The following is a 22,649-nucleotide window of genomic DNA, read 5'->3' on the forward strand; positions in this document are numbered from 1 at the left end:
AAGCGTGTTGCCGACATACCGAGCAGAACATGATTGAGATGCACTCAATGAGAATGGTGTGATGTCACTGTGACCATCGCATGATCTCACGTGTTGACTGGGCTGTCAGCTATGGCTTGCTTAGATAGGGACACATAATATGCAGCAATATTATTGATTTGACTGAACTGGAAATTAACATCACTGTTTTCTACAGAGCTGCTTTATAGCTGAATTGAATTTATTTCATATCTGATTAACTTTAGTCATTGAACTGAACTATATGAACACCAAACTCAGCTGATCAAGGACACTATTTTCTTTTTAGACCTGGTTTACAGGAGGATTAAATTGTGTTTGCATCAGGCTTGTGCACAATTCAGGATTAAATTGAGAATGACCCCTAAATTCCAAATAATTTCTTGCATTTAAATTGAATTTGAATTAATGTCAAAAACAGGAAGTAGAATTTAAATTCAAATTTGAATTAAAGGAAGAAATTCAAGGAAAATTCAAAGAAATTCATATACATGTCCATCTTGCCATATCAGCTTCATCTGCACCTGTTGGGAGTATCTTTAGTGTTGCAGGAAAGATCTTCAGAAGATGACTTGTTTATTTTAAGAGAATTAGCTCAATTGTGCAGTTTTATTTAGAGACACCATTGTTAGTTTCCAGCATATGGCTGGAAATGGAAAACAATATTGAAATTAAGTGTTGTTTAATGTGTTTTTGAGTGAAGGGAAACATCTGTTAATGTTTAATGTTCATTTATGTTTGACATTTAAAAAGAATTTGTTGAAGTTTTGACCATTACCATTGTGCAGAAGAGTAGAGCTTATGGTTAGGCTGTGATGTGAATAACTGCATGTATTATTATTATTATTTTTAGAATGTTATTGCTCAATGAGTAATAACTTTGCTAATGCTAGTGCAAATACAAGTTTGTTTCTACTTGTGCCAGCTTGAAACAGACTATTAATTGAAAACATAACTGAAAGTCAAATATAAACAGGTAATTTCCTTTTACTCTAATATTAATCTGTATTTCAAAATCAACTTAAATTGAAAATTGATAATATTGTTACCATCATTTTTTTAAAGTAGATACTGTGCAATATTTTTACAGTGTAGATACGTGTAATAAAATGATTAAATTACAAAATGAATGTAATTGTTGTATTACTGAGGTAAAATTTTGTAATTCAAGTAGTTACTAATCATATTAAAAGGAAATTGCTTTGCATTGATAAAGTAATCCAGACCACATGTATAATGGGTAACTTAAAACAGTAAGCAATTACTTGTCCAAAGTAACCTTCCTAACACTGAATGTATGTGTGTGTGACTTTGGAATTTCTTTGAATTATCATGAATTTAACTCTACTTCCTGTCATTCAAATTCAAGTTCAACTTCCTGTGGGGTGGAGTCAATTCCAATTCATGAATTGAATGGATTCCAATTCTGAAATTCTTAATTTTGCACAAGCCTGGTTTGCATCACTGAATAATTAACCTATTCTGGGCAGTGCGTTAGAAGTAGCGTGACGTGTGCGCTGCTGCTATTGTGTTGAGTCGAGTGCGTCGTAAAGCTGTGTCATCCCTAACAGCGGGAAAAAAACTTTATTCAAAATAAAAATATGGCTTTTAATCAGATACAGCCATACATCTATGATCCGAAATCAGACCCAGAGGCTGCAGTTGAACAGGAGCAGCAGCAAAAACGACTAGAGCAGGACGTCTCTATGTGGTACAAGTTATACACTAACTATATAATATGCTTAGCGGCTTGTGTTATTTACATATTTATACTTGAATTATATCGTCGTATTTTTGTCTTTGAAGGTGTACATGTGGGAAGTGCAGTTGTGCACGTGTGTTTACTCGTGGTTTAGACAATTGTAACGTTAGTAAGCGGACTGGTTTTGCACGGCAGGCTAAGTTAGTGTTTACATAGAAAGACACGGAATAGTAGCGCATTTGAATGAAGAAGCGTGCTTATTTAGTTCAACATATTTCCCCCCTCTTTGTGTATTGTTGTTTGGAGTGCTTTTACAATACACAAACATAAAGTTACACATATAGTGACCAGCTAAACAAATGTACACGCACTACACATCGCATGCTCCATTGATCAATTAACTATACGTGATCATGTTTGGGCTACTTGATGAGCATAGGCAAAAACACAGACATTTGAAGCAGTCTCACTCACCGCCTGCGGTTCTAACGTTGGGACCTTTATCGTTGGGACTGCTCCATCCTTCAGCATTAGGCGATCGGAAAATCCTGTGTCGAGCAGGGCCTTGTTTATGAAACAGTCGGCACCGAAATGCAGCGAACAGATATAAACATTCGCGCAACTCAGTTGCTGATCCGGAAAAGCAAATTACATCCACTGTTGCCTTAACGCGGGGTTTTTGGGGAATCTGTGCAGGACTGTCTTGGTCTGGCAACCAAAAACAGACTTTTTTGGTGATATTGTAATTGTGCACATCACCTGTGCAGCAGCCTACGAGCCAGCGCTTTGATGGGGGTAGCCTGTTACTTTCGCTCTCTCCCTCTCTCTCTCTCTCTCACGCTCTTTCGGTAGAATTGTCCGTAAGCCCAGCAAACACACAACGTTGGCACAACGTACTCAACCTTCTAACAACGTTGACACAACATGGCCAAAAGGTTGCTATAATACGTTGTGTGGTGAAGGTTGTTACAGTGTTGTCACAACGTTGACATTGAACCACCGTCCGGACCATTGCTTAAAGTTGTGCCAAGGTATCTGGACAACCACTGGGCGACCTATACTCGTCATCACTGTCCTGAAGCGTGAATATCAGCCTTTTAAATTTCAACTGACAGTTGAACCGTCTCATTCTTCAACGAGTAGGCTATAATAACTTGATACGCGGATCCGTGAGTATTGCTTTTAATTTACCTTAGCTGATATGTAAATATTCAAACAAGCTACAATTTCCGTGTCTACGTGACATTCATTCGTTCTTTATTTTACAAACTTAATTTTTTTTAAAAATAAAATAAACGGACAAATCATATTATTCATGGAGTTGCGATTTTGTGTATAACCATCATAACGCTATTTCTTTTAACGTTAGGCTACCAAATTTACTCAGATCCTTACCGTTAAGAAAGTGTTCAACATCTCATACCTGCTGGTTTCTGGACTTGCATTTCTCCTTTGGATTTGTTGATATTTCCTGGACATGATTCCGCTTACCGACCTCATCAGCAGGCTTTTGAATACGATTTTCTGCCATCTACAAAACCCGGTTTTGCTCTTAAATGTTCTGACCTAGGCCTATCTTTGCTTTTTTTGTGTTTGATGTAATACACTTAAACTAAATATTTGTTTATTCTATTTTATTTATTTTTAAAAAATGTATCTGTATGGTCGCTTACCACATGCTGTTATAATAAAGTTGAATTAGTTGAATAAACTTGTATGTAGTTTTTATTCTTCAAAAGTGTGTTGCAGGTGTTGATTATAATGAATTTACTGTTAGGCACATAAATAATAGGATAAACAATAGGCATATAAAAAGTATAATAACTGAAATTAAAAATGAACCACTAAGGGAATGGTGAATATAGCATTAAAAAAATAAGTTGTCAGAATGTCGTCTTGAAGTTGCTGAATGTTGCGCAACAACATTGCTACAGCCCCGTCGCGTCTTACAATTCTACGTTGTTACAATGTTGCGAGCACGTTGACATGCGACGTTGCCATAGTAGAAATGCAACGTGCCACAGACGTTGCCACAACGTAAACGTGTTTGCTGGGAGGCCCATACAAGGAAATTCCGCCCCCATTAACGTCAAAGGGGACGCATGATCGCAAAAAACTTGCCGAAACTTATGACTAACCGGAAGTAGTATTTTTGACAAAGAAATACTCCCATCAAACGTCCACCTTAACTTTTGAAACTTTGTCCATGTTTAGTATGGGAATCCAAGTCTTTAACAGTGTAAAAAGATCAGTATGCATGAAACAGCATTTCACCCACCCTTTAAATGTAAAGATTTCCTTTCTTTGGTTTAACCCATTTTCCAATGTTATCATCAACAAGAACAAAATCGAAATAATAATAATGATAATGATAATAATAAGAAGAAGAAGAAAAAGAAAAAGAAAAAGAAAAGAAAAAGAAAAATAAAAAGAAGAAGAAGAAGAAATAGAAATAGAGATTCAGGAAGTTTTTAAAAGAGTCTCTAATATAATTTATTTTATCTTACAGTAGTAAAAAATAACCCTGCCAACTATATTTTGCTGAATCTATCGAGTTTAGCCTGACTCTTATTTTGAAATATTTCAACGGCGTCGCCATATTTACATCGTCCTACTACACACGTGCTAAGCGTTTTAAGCTGATTCTCTTTCTCAGTAGAGTCTTCTCTACTTCTCACCAAGTGTTCGATTAATTAATTGCAATACATTGTTTATGATAGCGTCATGAGTCCGTGATGCATTTGCCTTCTTTTCTTTTTAGCTGTTAAGTGTGTTTATAACTATTGAGACATGAACAGAAGCAGCAGCTGCAGTTTCCGACTCTTTAGATTTGCCCTTAGGAAATGTTTGTCTCGACGCCTTTACAGAGACACGTATCACCGATATTATTGCTTTGAATCTTCCACTGCCAATCAAAGCAGAGTGATGCAGCTAAAGAGTAAACTGGCAAGTGGTCCTAGTTTTCAGGACTTCATCAAGAGTTCTGACAAGAGCCATGATAACTGTAATGAGGAATATGAGGAGTACATTACTGAATACACAACAGCACATTCACAGAAAGGTAAGGAAGATTTTCTATAAATCGAAAGATTTTATGTCCGATAAACGTTATTCGTTTCATATGACGTAGTTATTCTGCTTTGGTGCAATAGTAGCCCAATAACGAAATAATTATTAAATTACAACAATAAAAAGTCATTATCCATGGTATAACTTAATAAGAATACAGTAAAACTATTTGCAAACTATTAGTTATAGTTAGTTCATAGTTAATGTATTGTAGTCTCTATTGTTAATATGTTAATAGGCTAGTGAGTTATTTATTCATGGCCAATTATTGTTTAATTAGCTCATATGTAAAGAGTTAGATAATATTTTTTATGCTTTGTTAACACATTATTAATTGTAACAGTTTCCTTTTAGATTATGCCAGAAAAAAAGTCAATTAAAATTACCGTTACTAGACATTAATTTTTATTAGAATTAAATGTTTCTTTAAAAATATATGTATGGGTAGAGTTTGTGTAAGGGGATAGAATAAACTGTTTGTACAGTATAAAAACCATTACGCCTATGGAGAGTTCCAGTAAATGTTGTGTGTGTTTTTAATGTATCTAAAGGTTGGTTTAATAAAGATTGGTTAAAAGCACTTAATTACATTTTCCTATTTCCTTATGACCTAATCAAAGTGAGAACTATTAACTCCTAAATACTTATTAACAGTTCCTTAACTATGATCTAATTAAATAATAATAATAATTGTTTATAGTGACAATGAATTAAGAACTCGCTATTTGTAGCCTGTTAATATATTAACAATGTGGAGACTGTAGTATATTAACCATATTCTAATAGTTTGTTAATGATTTGATGTACTTTATTACTGAATACATTTGATTACATTTTACTGTGATTTATTTATTATTTAATCTACATTAAGTTAGCTGTGTGAACCATTGTTTCCTGGTGAACGCACAGTTGACTTGACGCACATTGCTGTATGTTGTTTTCATCGGTGGGTAGACACAATATTAAAAAGATCATAACCGATTTAAAAATTGTGTATATCAGTTGAAGGTTAAGCAGTAGCTAATTATGTGTTATTTTGTTTCACTTATACTGATTTTTAAGTCTTAAATTATTTCTTAGAGAATATTTATGCTAAATGTTGATGTATGAAATGCCTTACAGTATATTTTGAGACATATGGCTGTCAGATGAATGTCAGTGACACTGAAACAGCTTGGTCCATTCTTCAGAAAGCAGGATATTCACGGACACATGAGCTTCCAGAGGTACTGCAAACGTTCCCTAATAAAAATTAACAATAAAAAAACACACCAGGTTGACATGGTAAATTTTAGTAAGGTGTGTGATACAATCAGAATAGCAGAATATGGTTAATGTTTTTTAATTGCATCAAGGATTTAATGTTATTCATCTGATATTATTTTACAGGCAGATGTGGTACTGCTTGTCACTTGCTCCATTAGGTACGAAAGCAAAGAATGAGTATATTTAATGCAATTTGCTTTCGGCTCTAGGGTTTAATGGTTTTCTCTTTTGACAGAGATAAGGCAGAGCAAACAATCTGGAATCGACTTAAACATCTTACTGCCTTAAAGAAGAAGAGTCAAAAACACAAGTCTTCACTAAAAATAGGTGTCCTAGGTAACTATTATAATTCCTCTTTATTTTCTTCTGCTAGAGAGAATTTTTTTGTGTGTGAATGTACATGCACAGGGCTCAACAGAAAGAAGCAGTTCAGAATTTTACCCTGGCTATGTTAGAAATTAAAATGTAAAAAACAAACAAACAAAGAATACAGCGAACATGTCGCAGTGTGGAAGCATTTTAAAGATTTTCTGCATCTTTCTCATTGTCAGAGAAAGATGCAGAAATGGCCATTTGCAGACATTATTCTGCTGAATTGTCTAGAAACTTACAGCTGTACAAGTTTATAATTTAAATTCAAGACACACCGAACAGTACGCAGAGTATGTGAAATACATGGTGGCGGCAGCAGGAGCGAAGAGGAAATTCCTCCTCCCAGACCCATTTATCCCACTCCACTTAGCATGCCCAGATGTCCAGTTTCCCCCAGAACACAGTCCTGCATTTCAGCTCAATTTTAGTGTCTTATTATGGAAACTTTTTTTGTGCTAAATTTGTCTTTGCTAGGTGATTATAAAACAAGTAATCTTTTGTCATGCAAGAATGTCAGAAAGAGCTTATCAAGTTATGTTTCCACTTCCCCCCGACTGCCTCATAGACAGTAAAAGATTGCTTCTGAGCGTCTCCTCCTATCTATAAGGTAATTTCTTAACTGTGTGACAGAGTCGCGTTGGTTATGACGCAATCGTTAGCCTATTTTTACAAAAACAGTTTATACGGGGCGATAGTGTAAGATACAAGATACAAGTCTAATAAAAGTTAAACAGAAAATATGGTAGCTTATGTAGGCAATAACTGCACTTTTGGTTTAGAATATTAATGTTAATGTCAACCCTTTTCTTTCCCTATTAATGTTTGCTGCTGCATCCTTCGCGTCTGACTGCTCTCACCTTTCCAACTACGGGCTATGCCACGGATCAAACAGAAAATGCGCGCTGCCTTACCGCACGTTATTAAATTTAGTGCCGTTAAAATGGATGGTGGTGTTGGTATTAACGTTATAAAATTATTTGTCATAGTTCCTTTGCTTAGTCTAATAAATAACATTTCAGAAAACATATAAATATTTACTATTTGTATACTTTTTGTAAAATGGTCTGGGTCAGGCCTGGGCCTTGGCATAGGCATAGGCCTGTTGTGGTGCCCCAGCATACTTTGTGGAGGATAAAACAGCAATACATGAGAGTTGGGGGATGAGGAATGGAGAGAGGGGACCATGTCTATCTTGGGGTTGTCTGTTGGTTGTGCTCACTGGCAATTGTGGAGTTGCTCCTAGACCTATAAAATTAAATAATGTATATCTACAATATTGCTACTGACTAATTCTAAAGGTTTTATTCTTCTTATTATTACTAATAATATTACTGTTATTATATATTACTAGTACTACCACTACTGGTATTATTATCATCATGAATACTACTTTTTATTACTACCTCTATCACAAAAACTACTTCTACAACTATTATTATTACTAAAACTATTATCGTTATTATAATTCACAGATGATACAGCGACTATTATGATTGTTATTATGATTTTCTTTTTTTTTCTCTCTCCCTCTCTCCCTCTCTCCCTCTCTCTCTCTCTCTCTATCTCTCTCTCTCTCTCTCTCTCTCTCTCTCTCTCTCTCTCTCTCTCTCTCTCTCTCTCTCTCTCTCTCTCTCTCTCTCTCTCTCTCATACAGTGCCTCGTACAGAGAAAAATCCTAACTTTTGTTTAAGTACATTACTTTGGTGGTAACAAAATCACAGATTTGGAAAGAAAAAAAAAACCTTGAAATCATGTGTCCCACAATTATTGGCACCCCTGATGTTAATACTTTGTTCCACCCCCTTTTGCCAACAAGAGATCACTTAATCTTCTCCTATAACATTTCACAAGATTGGAGAACACAGAGAGAGGGATCTTTGACTATTCTTCTTTGCACAATCTTTCTAGATCATAGTGTCATGGGTCGTCTCTTATGCACTCTCTTCTTTAGCTCGCCCAACAGGTTTTCGATTGGGTTGAGGTCTGGGGACTGAGATGGCCATGGGAGTGCCTTGAGTTTGTGACTGCTGAACCATTTTTGTGTAGATTTTGCCACATTTTTTGGATCATTATCCTGGTGATGACGACCCATCTTCAGCTTTCTGGCAGAGGCCATCAGGTTTTTATTTAAAATGTCCTGGTAGTTCAAAGCATTCATAATGCCATGCAACCTAACAAGGTTCCCAGGGCCTTTGGAAGAGAAACAGGCCCGCAGCATCACAGATCCTCCACCATACTTCACGGTGGGCATGAGGTGCTTTTCGGCATAGTAATCTTTTGTTTTACGCCAGACCCACTTAGAGTGTCTGTTGCCAAAAAGCTCAATCTTAGTCTCATCTGACCAAAGCACACGATCCCATTTGAAGTCCCAGTACCGCTTAGCGAACTCCAGACGTTTACGCTTGTGAGTGTTAGTGAGAAAAGGCTTTTTCCTTACATGCCTCCCAAACAGCTTGTTGGCATGTAGAGAGCATCTGATGGTTGTTTTGGAGACTTTGCGACCCCAAGATTCCACTCTTTGATGCAATTCTGTGACAGTGAGCTTAGGACATTTTTTTACTTCACTTACCATCTTCCTCACTATGCGTTGTGGCAAGATAAACTGGGACCTCTTCCAGCCTTGTTTGTCACTGTTTAGTTGTTTTAAACTTCTTAATGATTCCTCCGACTATAGATACGGGGAAGTTAAGGCGAGTGGCTATTTTCTTGTAGCCATTGCCTGACTTATGAAGGTCGACACACATCTGCCTTTCTTGAATGGTGTGTTTTGTTGTCTTTGCCATGTTGACAAATGGGTAAGAGAATTAGGCCTCTGTGTCACATCATATTTATACCCCAGTGAAGCAGGAACTCATGAATTACTAATTAAAATTTCCTAGATACCCTAACCAACTTTAGCAACTACAGAAAAATATATTTAGAAAAAAATAAATTACATTTTTCAGAGGAATTGTTAGGGGTGCCAATAATTGTGGGACACATGATTTAAAGTTTTTTTTTCCCCTAAATGTGTGTTTTTTTTTTTTACCACCAAAGTAATGTACTTAAATGAAAAGTTGGATTTTCTCTTTTTTTGCATTTGGGTTTTATGTTGTTTTAAAAAAAGGGAGAATTTTTAGAAGTCCACGACCACATCTTAAACAGGGGTGCCAATAATTGTGGCGGGCACTGTATATATATATATATATATATATATATATATATAATATATTAGGGCCGGGACTTTAACGCGTTAATTAAGATTAATTAATTACGTGACTTTAACGCGTTAATTAATTACGCAAAAAAATAAATAAAAATTTAACCACACTTATTTTTGCACTGCGGAACGTTTTTCAATGAATGAGTTTCGACGGACCGATTATACTGGAACACCAACTAGCGCTCCGGAGTCACGACAACCACAACAACAAGCCATGAGTGAACATGAACGAAGAAGCTGATGAGACCGCTTTGCTTGGCCCCGTTGATGGGAAATTTTGTTTTAAAAAACGAAAGAAAGGAAGCGTCGTCAAGAGCATGGTTGTGTGCAAGCTATACAACAAGGAATCTGCGTATCACCAGCTAGACATGTGCCGATTTTCGATAATGCGATTTATCACGATAATGAATATGCAAGATATTGTTATCGTGGGCACTTTAAAATATCGTAAATAATAATTTATTAACAATTTATAATTTTTTTATAATGCACTCAAGAATACTTTGCCCATCAACCGTATAAATGCTCAACACCGCTGTATTCTGCGTCAAAGGGAAGCGCTCAGGTGTAAACAAGCCCAACGTGCGTTTGCACATGACTGAACTGGTGAAGGAGACGCGCTGCTGAAGTGCCGCTCAGTGACAGCAGAGGGCGCTGATGAACGGCAGAATGCAGCAGTTACCCCGGTAACCCGCAAACAAACAAAACGCGTGTAGTTTTTAAAACAGCCATTCGTTTTTTGTAATCTCAATGTTGTTCACCACAGCACCAACTACTTAATACTTAAAGACTTAATAGGCTGTTTATTTTCAAATTTAAACATTTTTATGTTTTAATCTGGACTACAACATGCCCTAATAATTAGAACTAATCTGATTATTTGTTATTGTTCAGTAAAACTTTGAGACATACGACTTCATTAGTTAACATGTTAATTCATTATTACCAAACTAACAATGAAAAACACTTAAAAAGAATGAATCATTCTAAGTTAATTTCTTAGTTACTGTTTAATAACATTACAATCAAAATCAAAATAACTTTTTTAATGGACCTAAGATAAAACTAACAATGATCAGTATTTCTTAACTAACATTACCAAAAACATTATACTTTCTGTACCAAATGTAGCTATTGCTCAATCTTAGTTAATGCATTAAATAATGAGACCTTATTGTAATGTGTAAGCCCACCTGTTGTTCTTTATAGCCTAATTCTTTTGCAATTTAATCTGTTTGAAAATTGTACTTTTACAGCTCTGAAAAATATCAAGAGACCACTTAACATTGATTTCTCAATGAGGGGTCTCTTAATTTTTTTTTCCAGAGCTGTATATATTTTTGGTGCATTATTGTATTTAAACATTCAGTTATTTTTGTTCTTACAAAAATAGTTCTTAAAGCTGTTATGCTATGGCAACACTTTTTTTGCAACTTATTTCAATATCGTGATAAAACTTCATCAATTAATCGCAACATGAAAAATTGATATCGGCACATGCCTAACCGCAGCACATCGAGCCTCAAATATCACAAATATGCTTTTGCTACACTTAAAGGGTTACTTCAGCGATTAGCATATGGCTTTGTATCAGTAGAAACCCTGGAGTATATTCAAATTATTGTGCTTTCCCCCCTCATATCTCCCTGAGACGAGAGATTTATGCATTTTATTTCTGGAAAAATTCCTCCTATGATGCAAATTGACGATTTTTGCATCATAGGAGGAATGTTTGCCCAAAGGCTAAAGACTACAGCCAGCAGAGGGAGCCATTTCCGCATGTTTTGAATCCGCACATGGGGGATGGGAGATTACACTCAGCTTGCAGGGAGAGCTCAGCTCAGCTACAGGCACTCATTTAAACGGAGCTATGGTGTGCAATGTAAGTCTTTTAACTTCTCAAATTAATTTCTATGAAAGTTAAGCTTGTAAAGGCATGAACTGAAACGCGCCAGACTGAACTCGCGTTGTGAATGTATGCCGCGAGTGTAGTCGCGATTACCTCAGCTCTGATCACTCCTGCAGTTAGTGCTCAGTGCTGTGATACTCGCGCGGTGACTCACTCATTATATTTAACAGACACGTTCAGTTTTTAATTGTAGTGTCTTCTCTAACGCAGTCACTGTAATCAAGTTGGTGGCGTTGGGAATGGCACAGGGCAGCGAAGCATTCTGGGAATTGTAGTCTTTCATCCCCATGGGACAAAAATACATTTTCTGTCTTTTCTCAGTATAGAAGACACCAAATTCAAAAATAATTTCACATTTCTACTACATTGATGACCCAGTTTAAATACAGATTCATCTTCCCAGCGCTGAAGTACCCCTTTAATGGCAAACATTGCGCTGGTCTGCTGGACTGAAATAAATAAACAATATTTTGTTGATTAAGCTTATGTTTTCAGTCATTATTCAATGGTATACTAAAAATCCATGTGAAAAATGACTTCTCATTGTTCTCAGGTCAAATATTTATATGCAATTAAAATGCGATTAATTACGATTAATTAATTACAAACCCTCTAATTAATTACATTAATTTTTTTAATCAAGTCCCGGCCCTAATATATATATATATATATATACACACACACACACAGGTCCTTCTCAAAAAATTAGCATATTGTGATAAAGTTCATTATTTTCCATAATGTAGTGATAAATTAAACTTTCATATATTTTTGATTCATTGCACACCAACAGAAATATTTCAGATCTTTTATTGTTTTAATACTGATGATTTTGGCATGCAGCTCATGAAAACCCAAAATTCCTCTCTCAAAAAATTAGCATATTTCATCTGTCCAATAAAAGAAAAGTGTTTTTAAAAAAGGCAACCTTCAAATAATTATGTTCAGTTATGCACTCAATACTTGGTCGGGAATCCTTTTGCAGAAATGACTGCTTCAATGCGGCGTGGCATGGAGGCAATCAGCCTGTGGCACTGCTGAGATGTTATGGAGGCCCAGGATGCTTCGGTAGCGGCCTTAAGCTCATCCAGAGTGTTGGGTCTTGCGTCTCTCAACTTTCTCTTCACAATATCCCACAGATTCTCTATGGGTTTCACGTCAGGAGAGTTGTCGGGCCAATTGAGCACAGTAATACCATGGTCAGTAAACCATTCACCAGTGGTTTTGTGAGCAGGTGTCAGGTCGTGCTGAGAAACGAAATCTTCATCTCCATAAAGCTTTTCAGCAGATGGAAGCATGAAGTGCTCCAAAATCTCCTGATAGCTAGCTGCATCGACCCTGCCCTTGATAAAACACAGTGGACCAACACCAGCAGCTGACATGGCACCCCAGACCATCACTGACTGTGGGTACTAGACACTGGACTTCAGGCATTTTGACATTTTCTTCTCAAATTAAATTAAATTGGTCGTATACATATATTGATTCTGAAGTAATATTCTCATCAGCGTTCTGTCAGCTTTTACATAGGCCTACTTAAATCTACATATTTGTGATATTCATCCCAGGGTGTTATTTAAAGGTGCACTATGCAACTTTCCGACAACTGGAGGGCGCCTATTCAAAACAAAGGCGTAGGTTTGATGACGCCAAGTGTGAGCGCAGTATCTTGGGAAATGTGGTCTTCACCTCACAGCTGGTGGAAAATAGGACTCGGGCATAAATAATGTTTATGGATGCAGTTGTTAACGTTACTGTAGTGTAAAACAGAGCAGGACCGAGTGTTATGGAGCTGATCACGGCCACTGGAGTGATTGTTATACAAACACATGGCTCGTGAGTACCGGGACTTTTATTATGACGGGACGGGACACAGTCGCTGGGCGTGCGCACTTCCGCTTTTTCCGGTCATGACTATTAGGTAAAGCCAGCAGCTCTGTTTGTCATATTAGATACATTTAAGTGTGTTTAAAATTATGTTATGACGTTACTCTGTGCGCTCGCTCGGCGCTGATGTGACATGTTCACACTGCTAAGAGAAAAGCGCTTCTGCAGAATAAATCCGAGGGTAGCGCAGATATGACGCGATTGACAGGTGACTCGCTCAAACGCTATGCTGACACGTCCCGGTCCTTAGTTAAAATAGCAATTTTCTCACAATTTACAAATAGTTGGAAACATTTGGGATATTGTAAGTACTCAACTGAACAATATATATAACACTGGCCTAGTGGTTTTTGGATATTTTACTGCAAAAATACTACATAGTGCACCTTTAATTGTATGAACACCCCATTTTTAAAAATCTTATTAAATTTATGCATCATCTTTAATGTTAAATTCTTACATTTGATTAATAAATTCAGGTATAATAGTAAAGACACTGTAGGCTGTTACCAATCAAATTAAATAATTTAAACTGCAAAAAAAAACAGCAATAAATAATGTTATAAGATTGATGTTCTAAATAAAACATGCAATCATACTTCTAAACATAGCTGCCAGTAGGGGGCAGCAAGTGATCGTCTTCATAAGTGAGTCACTGAGTCGTTCATTCAAATGGTTGATTCAAAACACTGAATCATTCAGTAACAAAACAGAGGCAGAGATACACTATCATCAGTCGCTGTTTACATTGAATATAATAATATCAAACAACAACAAAATCTGAATCATTCTCGCATTTCTGGTTATTTTTATATTTTATTTGTCCCATTTGTCCCAGACAAAGAATGTCAAGCCCTTGGCTTAGAGACAGCCTTGTATTCTCCTGTGACCAATGGTTTGTCTTGTAAGTGTATTCAGAGGCAGTGAGCTACGGGCTTTCAATATACCGGTAATAATAAATAACTACGTTAACGCGCGATAAAATAATTGTCGCCGTTAATTAATTAACGTGTTAACTTGTCCAGTCCTAAGAGATATATATATATATATATATATATATATATATATATATATATATATATATATATATATATATATATATATATATATATATACAGGGAGTGCAGAATTACTAGGCAAGTTGTATTTTTGAGGATTAATTTTATTATTGAATATCAACCATGTTCTCAATGAACACAAACTCATTTATATCAAAGCTGAATATTTTTGGAAGTTTTAGTTTTTAGTTTTAGCTATTTTAGGGGGATATCTGTGTGTCAGGTGACTATTACTGTGCATAATTATTAGGCAACTTAACAAAAAAACGAATTTATACCCATTTCAATTATTTATTTTTACCAGTGAAACCAATATAACATCTCAACATTCACAAATATACATTTCTGACATTCAAAAACCAAACAAAAACAAATCAGTGACCAATATAGCCACCTTTCTTTGAAAGGACACTCAAAAGCCTGCCATCCATGGATTCTGTCAGTGTTTTGATCTGTTCACCATCAACATTGCGTGAAGCAGCAACCACAGCCTCCCAGACACTGTTCAGAGAGGTGTAAATCGCACATTTGATGATGGACCACAGGTTCTCAATGGGGTTCAGATCAGGTGAACAAGGAGGCCATATCATTAGATTTTCTTCTTTTATACCCTTTCTTGCCAGCCACGCTGTGGAGTACTTGGACGCGTGTGATGGAGCATTGTCCTGCATGAAAATCATGTTTTTCTTGAAGGATGCAGACTTCTTCCTGTACCACTGCTTGAAGAAGGTGTCTTCCAGAAACTGGCAGTAGTACTGGGAGTTGAGCTTGACTCCATCCTCAACCCGAAAAGGCCCCACAAGCTCATCTTTGATGATACCATCCCTAACCAGTACTCCACCTCCACCTTGCTGGCGTCTGAGTCGGACTGGAGCTCTCTGCGCTTTACCAATCCAGCCACGGGCCCATCCATCTGGCCCATCAAGACTCACTATCATTTCATCAGTCCATAAAACCTTAGAAAAATCAGTCTTGAGATATTTCTTGGCCCAGTCTTGACGTTTCAGCTTGTGTGTCTTGTTCAGTGGTGGTCGACTTTCTGCCTTTCTTACCTTGGCCATGTCTCTGAGTATTGCGCACCTTGTGCTTTTGGGCACTCCAGTGATGTTGCAGCTCTGAAATATGGCCAAACTGGTGGTGGCAAGTGGCATCTTGGCAGCTGCACGCTTGACTTTTTTCTCAGTTCACGGGCAGTTATTTTGCACCTTGGTTTTTTTACACGCTTCTTGCGACCCTGTTGACTATTTTGAATGAAACGCTTGATTGTTCGATGATCACGCTTCAGAAGCTTGGCTATTTTAAGACTGCTGCATCCCTCTGCAATATATCTCACTATTTTTTACTTTTCTGAGCCTGTCAAGTCCTTTTGACCCATTTTGCCGAAGGAAATGAAGTTGCCTAATAATTATGCACACCTGATATAGGGTGTTTATGTCATTAGACCACACCCCTTCTCATTACAGAGATGCACATCACCTAATATGCTTAATTGGTAGTAGGCTTTCCAGCCTATACAGCTTGGAGTAAGACAACATGCATAACGAGGATGATGTGGTCAAAATACTCATTTGCCTAATAATTCTGCACTCCCTGTAAATGTAAATGTATATATATATATATATATATATATATATATATATATATATATATATATATATATATATATATATATATATATATATATATAAACATACATACATATATATCGTTATTCGGTATTCGGTATTCGTATTGAACGGTTCGGTACGAGGCTTTCGGTTCGGTACGCGGTACGCATTATGTACCGAGCAGTTCTTGGTCTAATTAATTAGATTTGGAAAAATAAAAAAGTATGTATAATATAATATTATGCGTTCAACAAGGAAGCCAATAACCAAAACGACGTAACAGGCAATGCCCCTGACTAAGAGAAAAAAACAAAAAACAAGTATGTTTTAGACTGCTCAGTCAGGTGCTCGCTTACTCAGTACACGCTGAATGCTCATTGCAAAATGGCTATTGCGTTTAACAGACCAGAAATAGAAGATCCTCCAATAACCAACGGGTCTGGTGTGTTGGTGAACTTTGGATTCTCTGTAAGCTATGATGGTGTTGGCAAGAGTGATGGATTAAAAAACAACGGTATGTCGCATTTGCTACATGATGGTACAGCAGCGGGAATAATTCATGTCATGTCAATCAACTCATTTACGTCGACAACAAGACGATAAAAAGAAGAAACAGCCACAAACTATCCCACAAACTATCCCCGCAGCATTTAGACCGACATTTCCAACTTATTCAAATGGCAAAAGACATTTATAGCCGCGGATATTAGACCTTACGCCCGTTTTACACAAACTCCGTCTGCAGTGCGTAGCCTATGCGGTGCGTATTTTTTCTGTACCCATGTTAACGGTTGCGGACTGAAAACGCAACATATGTGAAAGGACAACAGGGCGTGCGGCTCCTGCACCGCATACGCAGTGCAAAACGCAACGCATACGCACTGCAGACGGAGTTTTAAGAACGTGCTTACAGTAATTGAGCCCCGTTACAATGTTCCTTCATGAGCCCATTTCAGCCAGTAATTCCTGCTTTGTACTAAAAAAACAAAAGCCCAAATAGAGAACCAATTGGCCAAAGCAACAGCGGTTGCTCTGACAACAGACGGCTGGACGTCAAGGGCTACACAAAGCTACCTGAATGTAACAGCACATTACATTACCGATGAATGGGAGCTGAACAGCCACGTTCTTCAGACATTCCCCCTTGAGAGTCACACCTGTTGAGGATTTGGCCAAAGGGATGACAGAAGCAGTAGTGTGTGAAAAAAGTGTGGAGAGAGCTATTGTGAGCTAATGTCTATTTCTGTAACTACATAGAAGATGGGTAAAGTATAGCTCCATCTTTGTTCAATGTGAATTAAAAAAAAAAAAATCATACTTTGTTAGTTTAAAAAAATAAAAAAGGTAATTTATATGCCAATTTTTTTTTATTTTTGCTGTATCTAAAACGTACCGAACTGTACTGAACCGTGACACCAGTGTATCGTATTGAACCGAACCGTGAATTTTGTGAACCGTTACACCCCTAATATATATAAATATGTGTGTGTTTATATATATAATTATATGCTACAATTTACAAATCTCATAAATTTATATTTTTTTTCACAATAGAATAAAGAAAATATAAAATGTTGAAAGAGACATTTTGAAGATATTTTAGCAATAAGGGTGTACTCACACTAGGCGCTCTAAACTGTCCACGAGCGCGTTTAACCCCGAAAGCCCGGTTCGTTTGACAAGTGTGAGTTCTCTGTTCTGTGCCCTGATGTGGTTTTGCTCGGTCAGCACTGGTGGGCAGGGCGTACTCGGCAGCAGGGCAGGCGGCCGCCTGTCTACATACGGTGGCCGTCCTGCAGGCTTATCAAGCCGATTTATTGGGGGATATAAAAGAGACCGAAGAGGTGGGGAGAGAAACGATCGGCGAAATTAGGCGGGCGGCAGATTTGTCTCTTCGTGCCACTAGGGAGACGGCCAGATCCATCGGCCGCTCTATGGCAGCCCTGGTGGCCACGGAGAGACATCTGGTTAAATCTGTCAGACATAAAAGAAAAGGATAAGAAGTTTCTTATGGATTCGCCCGTCTCGCCTACTGGCCTCTTTGGTGACGCTGTAACAACGGTCGTCGACCGTTACCAGGAGGCCAGGAAGCAGGCGGCGGCGTTTTAAAAATTTCTCCTCCGCAAATCATATCTCTCAGGGGCTGCCGGGCGGGGGCAGCCCCAGCCGAGTACGTCCTCCTCCGCAGCGCATCGAGCGCAACAGAGACAGAGCGTGGCCGCTCGGGGCCCCCCCGCAGAGAGAACGGGGGTCCGGGCGACGTGCTCAGCCGGGACTTTCCCGCGGTTCCCTTAGTAGATTTTCTGGCAGCGTGGAAACTTCTGCCGAATGTCTCAGAATGGGTCCTGCGTACAATAGAAAAAGGGTACAGAATTCAATTCGGATTACACCCGCCCGTGTTCAACGGGGTTACTACCACGGTAGTAAGCCCCGAGCAGGCTCTGGTAATGGAACAAGAGGTACAGACTCTTCTGCGAAAACAGGCTATAGAACGGGTCCCTCCCCACTGCAGAGAGTCGGGGTTTTACAGCCGGTACTTCATAGTTCCAAAGAAGGATGGGGGGTTAAGGCCTATCTTAGTCTACGTCATCTAAACAGAGCAGTAAAAAGATAAAAATTCAAAATGCTCACGATAAAACAGATCATGTGTCACATCAGGTCCGAGGACTGGTGCGTCACGATAGATTTAAAAGATGCGTACTTCCACATCTCCATGCTTCCGCAGCACAGACAGTTCCTCAGGTTCGCTTTTGGGGGAAAAGCGTACCAATATCGAGTGCTGCCATTCGGTCTAGCTTTATCGCCCCGCACTTTCACGAAGTGCGTGGATGCAGCTCTGGCTCCGCTGCGACTCCAGGGCATCCGCGTGCTAAATTACATCGACGATTGGCTAGTGTTAGCACAGTCGAAACAACTGGCGGTTCAGCATCGAGATGCTGTTCTCACCCACATGAAGGTGTTGGGGCTAAGGTTGAACGAAAAGAAAAGTATGTTGGCACCACAGCAGAGCATTACTTTTCTGGGAGTAGTTTGGGACACGAGAACGATGTCGGCTCGGCTATCTCCTCCCAGGGTAAAAACGATCCTAAATACCGTCAACCAGATAAAGCTAGGCCAGTCACTCACTGTCAAACACTTTCAAAGAGTGTTGGGTTTGATGGCAGCAGCGTCCAACGTGATACCTTTTGGCCTGCTGTACATGAGACCCTTACAGTGGTGGCTCAGGACCAAGGGGTTCTCCCCGAGGGGAAACCCTTTTTGCTTAATCAAGGTCACGCAGCGCTGCCTACGTGCCTTGGTGAAGTGGAAAGATCCTTGGTTCCTTTCCCAAGGTCCAGTTCTGGGGGCTCCTTGTCATCGCGTAATGCTAACGATGGATGCCTCCCTAACTGGCTGGGGAGCGGTCATGAGTGGCCGCTCAGCCCAAGGTCTGTGGAGGGGCCATCAGCTCTCCTGGCACATAAACCAGCTGGAGCTGATGGCTGTGTTTCAAGCACTCAAACACTTCCTCCCAGACCTACGGTGCCGCCATGTGTTAGTTTGGTCAGACAACACTTTGGTGGTCTCGTATATAAATCACCAGGGGGGATTGAGATCGTGTCGGTTGTGGAAGCTCACGCATCACATTCTAATATGGGCCCAAGGCAAGATGCTCTCGCTCAGGGAGATGTACATCCCTGGGGTCCTGAATGTAGCGGCAGACTCCCTGTCGAGGCAGGAAGTGGTGCCGGGGGAATGGAGGCTCCACCCCGAGGTGGTGGAGGAGCTGTGGATCCGCTTTGGGCGAGCCCAGGTGGATCTGTTTGCGTCTCGAGAGACGAAACACTGTCCAGCATTCTTTTCCCTCACACATCCAGCCCCACTGGGGCTTGACGCAATGGTACAGACGTGGCCGAGGCTGCGTCTGTACGCCTTTCCCCCTCTGGCGTTGCTCCCAGGAGTGCTGGAGAGAGTCCGCCGGGACGGGGTTCAGCTGTTATTGGTAGCCCCATTATGGCCGGGCCGAGTATGGCTCTCAGACATCATGTCTCTCCTAGAGGGTCCTCCCTGGGAAATCCCAGTCAGGAGGGATCTTCTTTCGCAGGCCGGGGGGTCAGTACTGCACCCGCGCCCGGAACTGTGGAAACTGTGGGCTTGGCCCCTGAGGGGGCCCAGTTCATAAACACGGGTCTATCGACTGAGGTGATAGAGACCATGTTGCACTCCAGAGCACCATCCACAAGGAGACTTTACACACTCAAATGGAGAGTTTTTGTCGCCTGGTGTACGCACCAGACTTTGGACCCTGTTAACTGCCCGGTTGGTTCAGTTCTCGAGTTCTTGCAGGAAAAATTATCCGCAGGGTTATCCCCGTCGACTCTGAAAGTGTATGTGTCGGCGATATCTCCGTATCATAATCCATTAGATAACGCATCATTAGGGAGACACCCGTGGGTCACGCGTTTCCTCCGTGGTACCTTGAGGCTCAGACTTGCGGCACGCTCCAGGGTGCCGACTTGGGACCTGGCCATAGTGCTGGAAGGCCTTATGTTGGCTCCCTTCGAGCCGTTAGAGGAAGTGTCGGAAAAGTTCCTCACACTAAAAACAGTGTTTCTCCTAGCGATTTCATCACTGAAAAGAGTAGGAGACCTACAGGCTCTATCAGTAGCACCTTCTTGCCTTGAATTTGCACCAGGAATGGTGAAAGCATTTCTCTTCCCGAGGGAAGGATATGTTCCCAAGGTCCCGACCAACGTGCCGGGACCAGTAATGCTGCAGGCTTTCTGTCCGCCTCTGTTCACTAGTCAAGACCAAGAGAAGCTAAATCTGCTATGTCCGGTCAGGGCCCTAGATGCATATGTCCATAGAGCTGCCCTGTGGCGAAAGTCAGAACAGTTGTTCGTATGTTTTGGGTCCTCGAGTAAGGGAAAATCGGCTTCAAAGCAGACGCTTAGCAAGTGGATAGTCAAGGCTATTTCGCTCGCTTATGAGTCGGTCGGACATCCTTCACCTATGAGGGTCCGTGCCCACTCTATTAGGAGTATGGCTGCCTCTATGGCTCTTATTTCGGGAGTTTCACTGTCAGAGGTTTGTGATGCGGCTGGGTGGTCCTCTCCGCATACATTTGTGAGGTTTTACAATCTAGACGTAGCCTCTACTCCGGGGTCCCGGGTGTTCCTGGGTTAAATCACACATACAGACATTTGGGACTCTGGCGGCGTGGGTATTGAGGTCCCCTAGCGTTTCGACGCAGCTCGAAGTTCCCTCGAGATAGGGAACGTCTCAGGTTACGTATGTAACCATGGTTCCCTGAGAGGGAACGAGACGCTGCGTCGAGATGCCATACTCCCGGCATGCATGTGATCGATTTGTTCGACTTTTTCCAGAAGCTAGTGACTGTTTGGTCCGGGTATGCTTTATAGCTTCCTGGTCGATGACGTCACCCGCCCGTGACGTATCGTCCCGCTATTGGACTGATTACACAAGTACTTCATGACATGGCACGCAGAGACGTCCCCTAGCGTTTCGACGCAGCTTCTCGTTCCCTCTCAGGGAACCATGGTTACATACGTAACCTGAGACGGTTCACGTTCACCACACGGAATTATTTAATTATTAAATTATCCTGCTTCTTCGAAGTTCTTCCATATAACATTGAGCCCAACACAGTGGTAAATCTACATTAACTACATTCACACACAGGCTTATTACCGTGTTAGTTGCGGTGGGTGACTTACAACAAGCTAACGCTAACTGTACCAAACTATAATCACTAAAACATCGGACTTGTACATGATCGCTATCATAATAATTGTTTGTCTCTGGTGATGTATTAATGACTCAGCGTCGCCTGTATCAAAAGAGAAATGATGTCGTCCGACTTTAAAATGAATAAAACAGACTATACAGCCCTTACTTGAGATCCACAAATACTGAACTTTGCTCTCTCCCTCCTCTCGCGACCAGCCCACTGTGTCTGTGTGTCTGTGTGTGTGTGTGTGTGTGTGTGTGTGCGCGCGTGTGTGCGTGTGTGCGTGTGTGCCGGTGAGAGAGAGAGAGAGAGAGATGCACAGTGGACCATTTTTTTGCCCATTTGCGTTTTTAGTGTTTTACTACTTACACAGTTAAGTAATGATATTATTGATATACAGTGTAGAGTAAAAAAATGCTGACCACAATAAAGATTTTAATGAATAAATCTACCTTAGTTTTAATAAATTGTTCAGCTGTTTGGGAAGTGTTTGTCATGTTTTGACAATAAAGGATAGTTTAAAACCACAGTTAACGGTCTGTTTTCTACATATTTCACTCAGGAGCAAAAATATGCCTTTAAACTTTAAAGAAATAAAGATTTTACATTTATCGTGATATTTATTGATATCGACTGATATGGAAAATTATATCGTGATAATTTTTTTGGGCCATATCGCCCAGCCCTAGTTTCATTTTTGAGACCCTGTGTTGTTACGTTCTATTGTGTCATGTCTAGCTGTGTTTTGACACAGACATGTTATATGTGTGTACGGCCCGTTCATTTTTTTTTTTTTTTTGCATAAACTGAATATAATTGCATAAACTG

General features: G+C 39.7%; 1 protein-coding gene across 4 annotated transcripts in view; it reads left to right on the forward strand.

Annotated features, from left to right (window-relative positions):
• The first annotated feature begins 4,345 nt into the window (after window positions 1-4,345).
• The window catches only part of cdk5rap1 (CDK5 regulatory subunit associated protein 1), a 128,574-nt gene continuing 110,270 nt past the window's right edge, over window positions 4,346-22,649 (forward strand). For all 4 annotated transcript variants that reach the window (XR_010900538.1, XM_067430986.1, XM_067430985.1 and 1 more), the window contains exons 1-4: window positions 4,346-4,781; window positions 5,912-6,015; window positions 6,179-6,213; window positions 6,291-6,391. Coding sequence is in view for 3 of the 4 variants with exons in the window: in XM_067430986.1 (XP_067287087.1) it covers window positions 4,511-4,781; window positions 5,912-6,015; window positions 6,179-6,213; window positions 6,291-6,391 (511 nt within the window). In the remaining variant the exon portion in view is untranslated. The remainder of the gene's footprint in view (window positions 4,782-5,911; window positions 6,016-6,178; window positions 6,214-6,290; window positions 6,392-22,649) is intronic.

Source organism: Pseudorasbora parva, chromosome 22 (assembly GCF_024679245.1).
Source record: "Pseudorasbora parva isolate DD20220531a chromosome 22, ASM2467924v1, whole genome shotgun sequence".
Classification (NCBI taxonomy): Eukaryota; Metazoa; Chordata; class Actinopteri; order Cypriniformes; family Gobionidae; genus Pseudorasbora; species Pseudorasbora parva.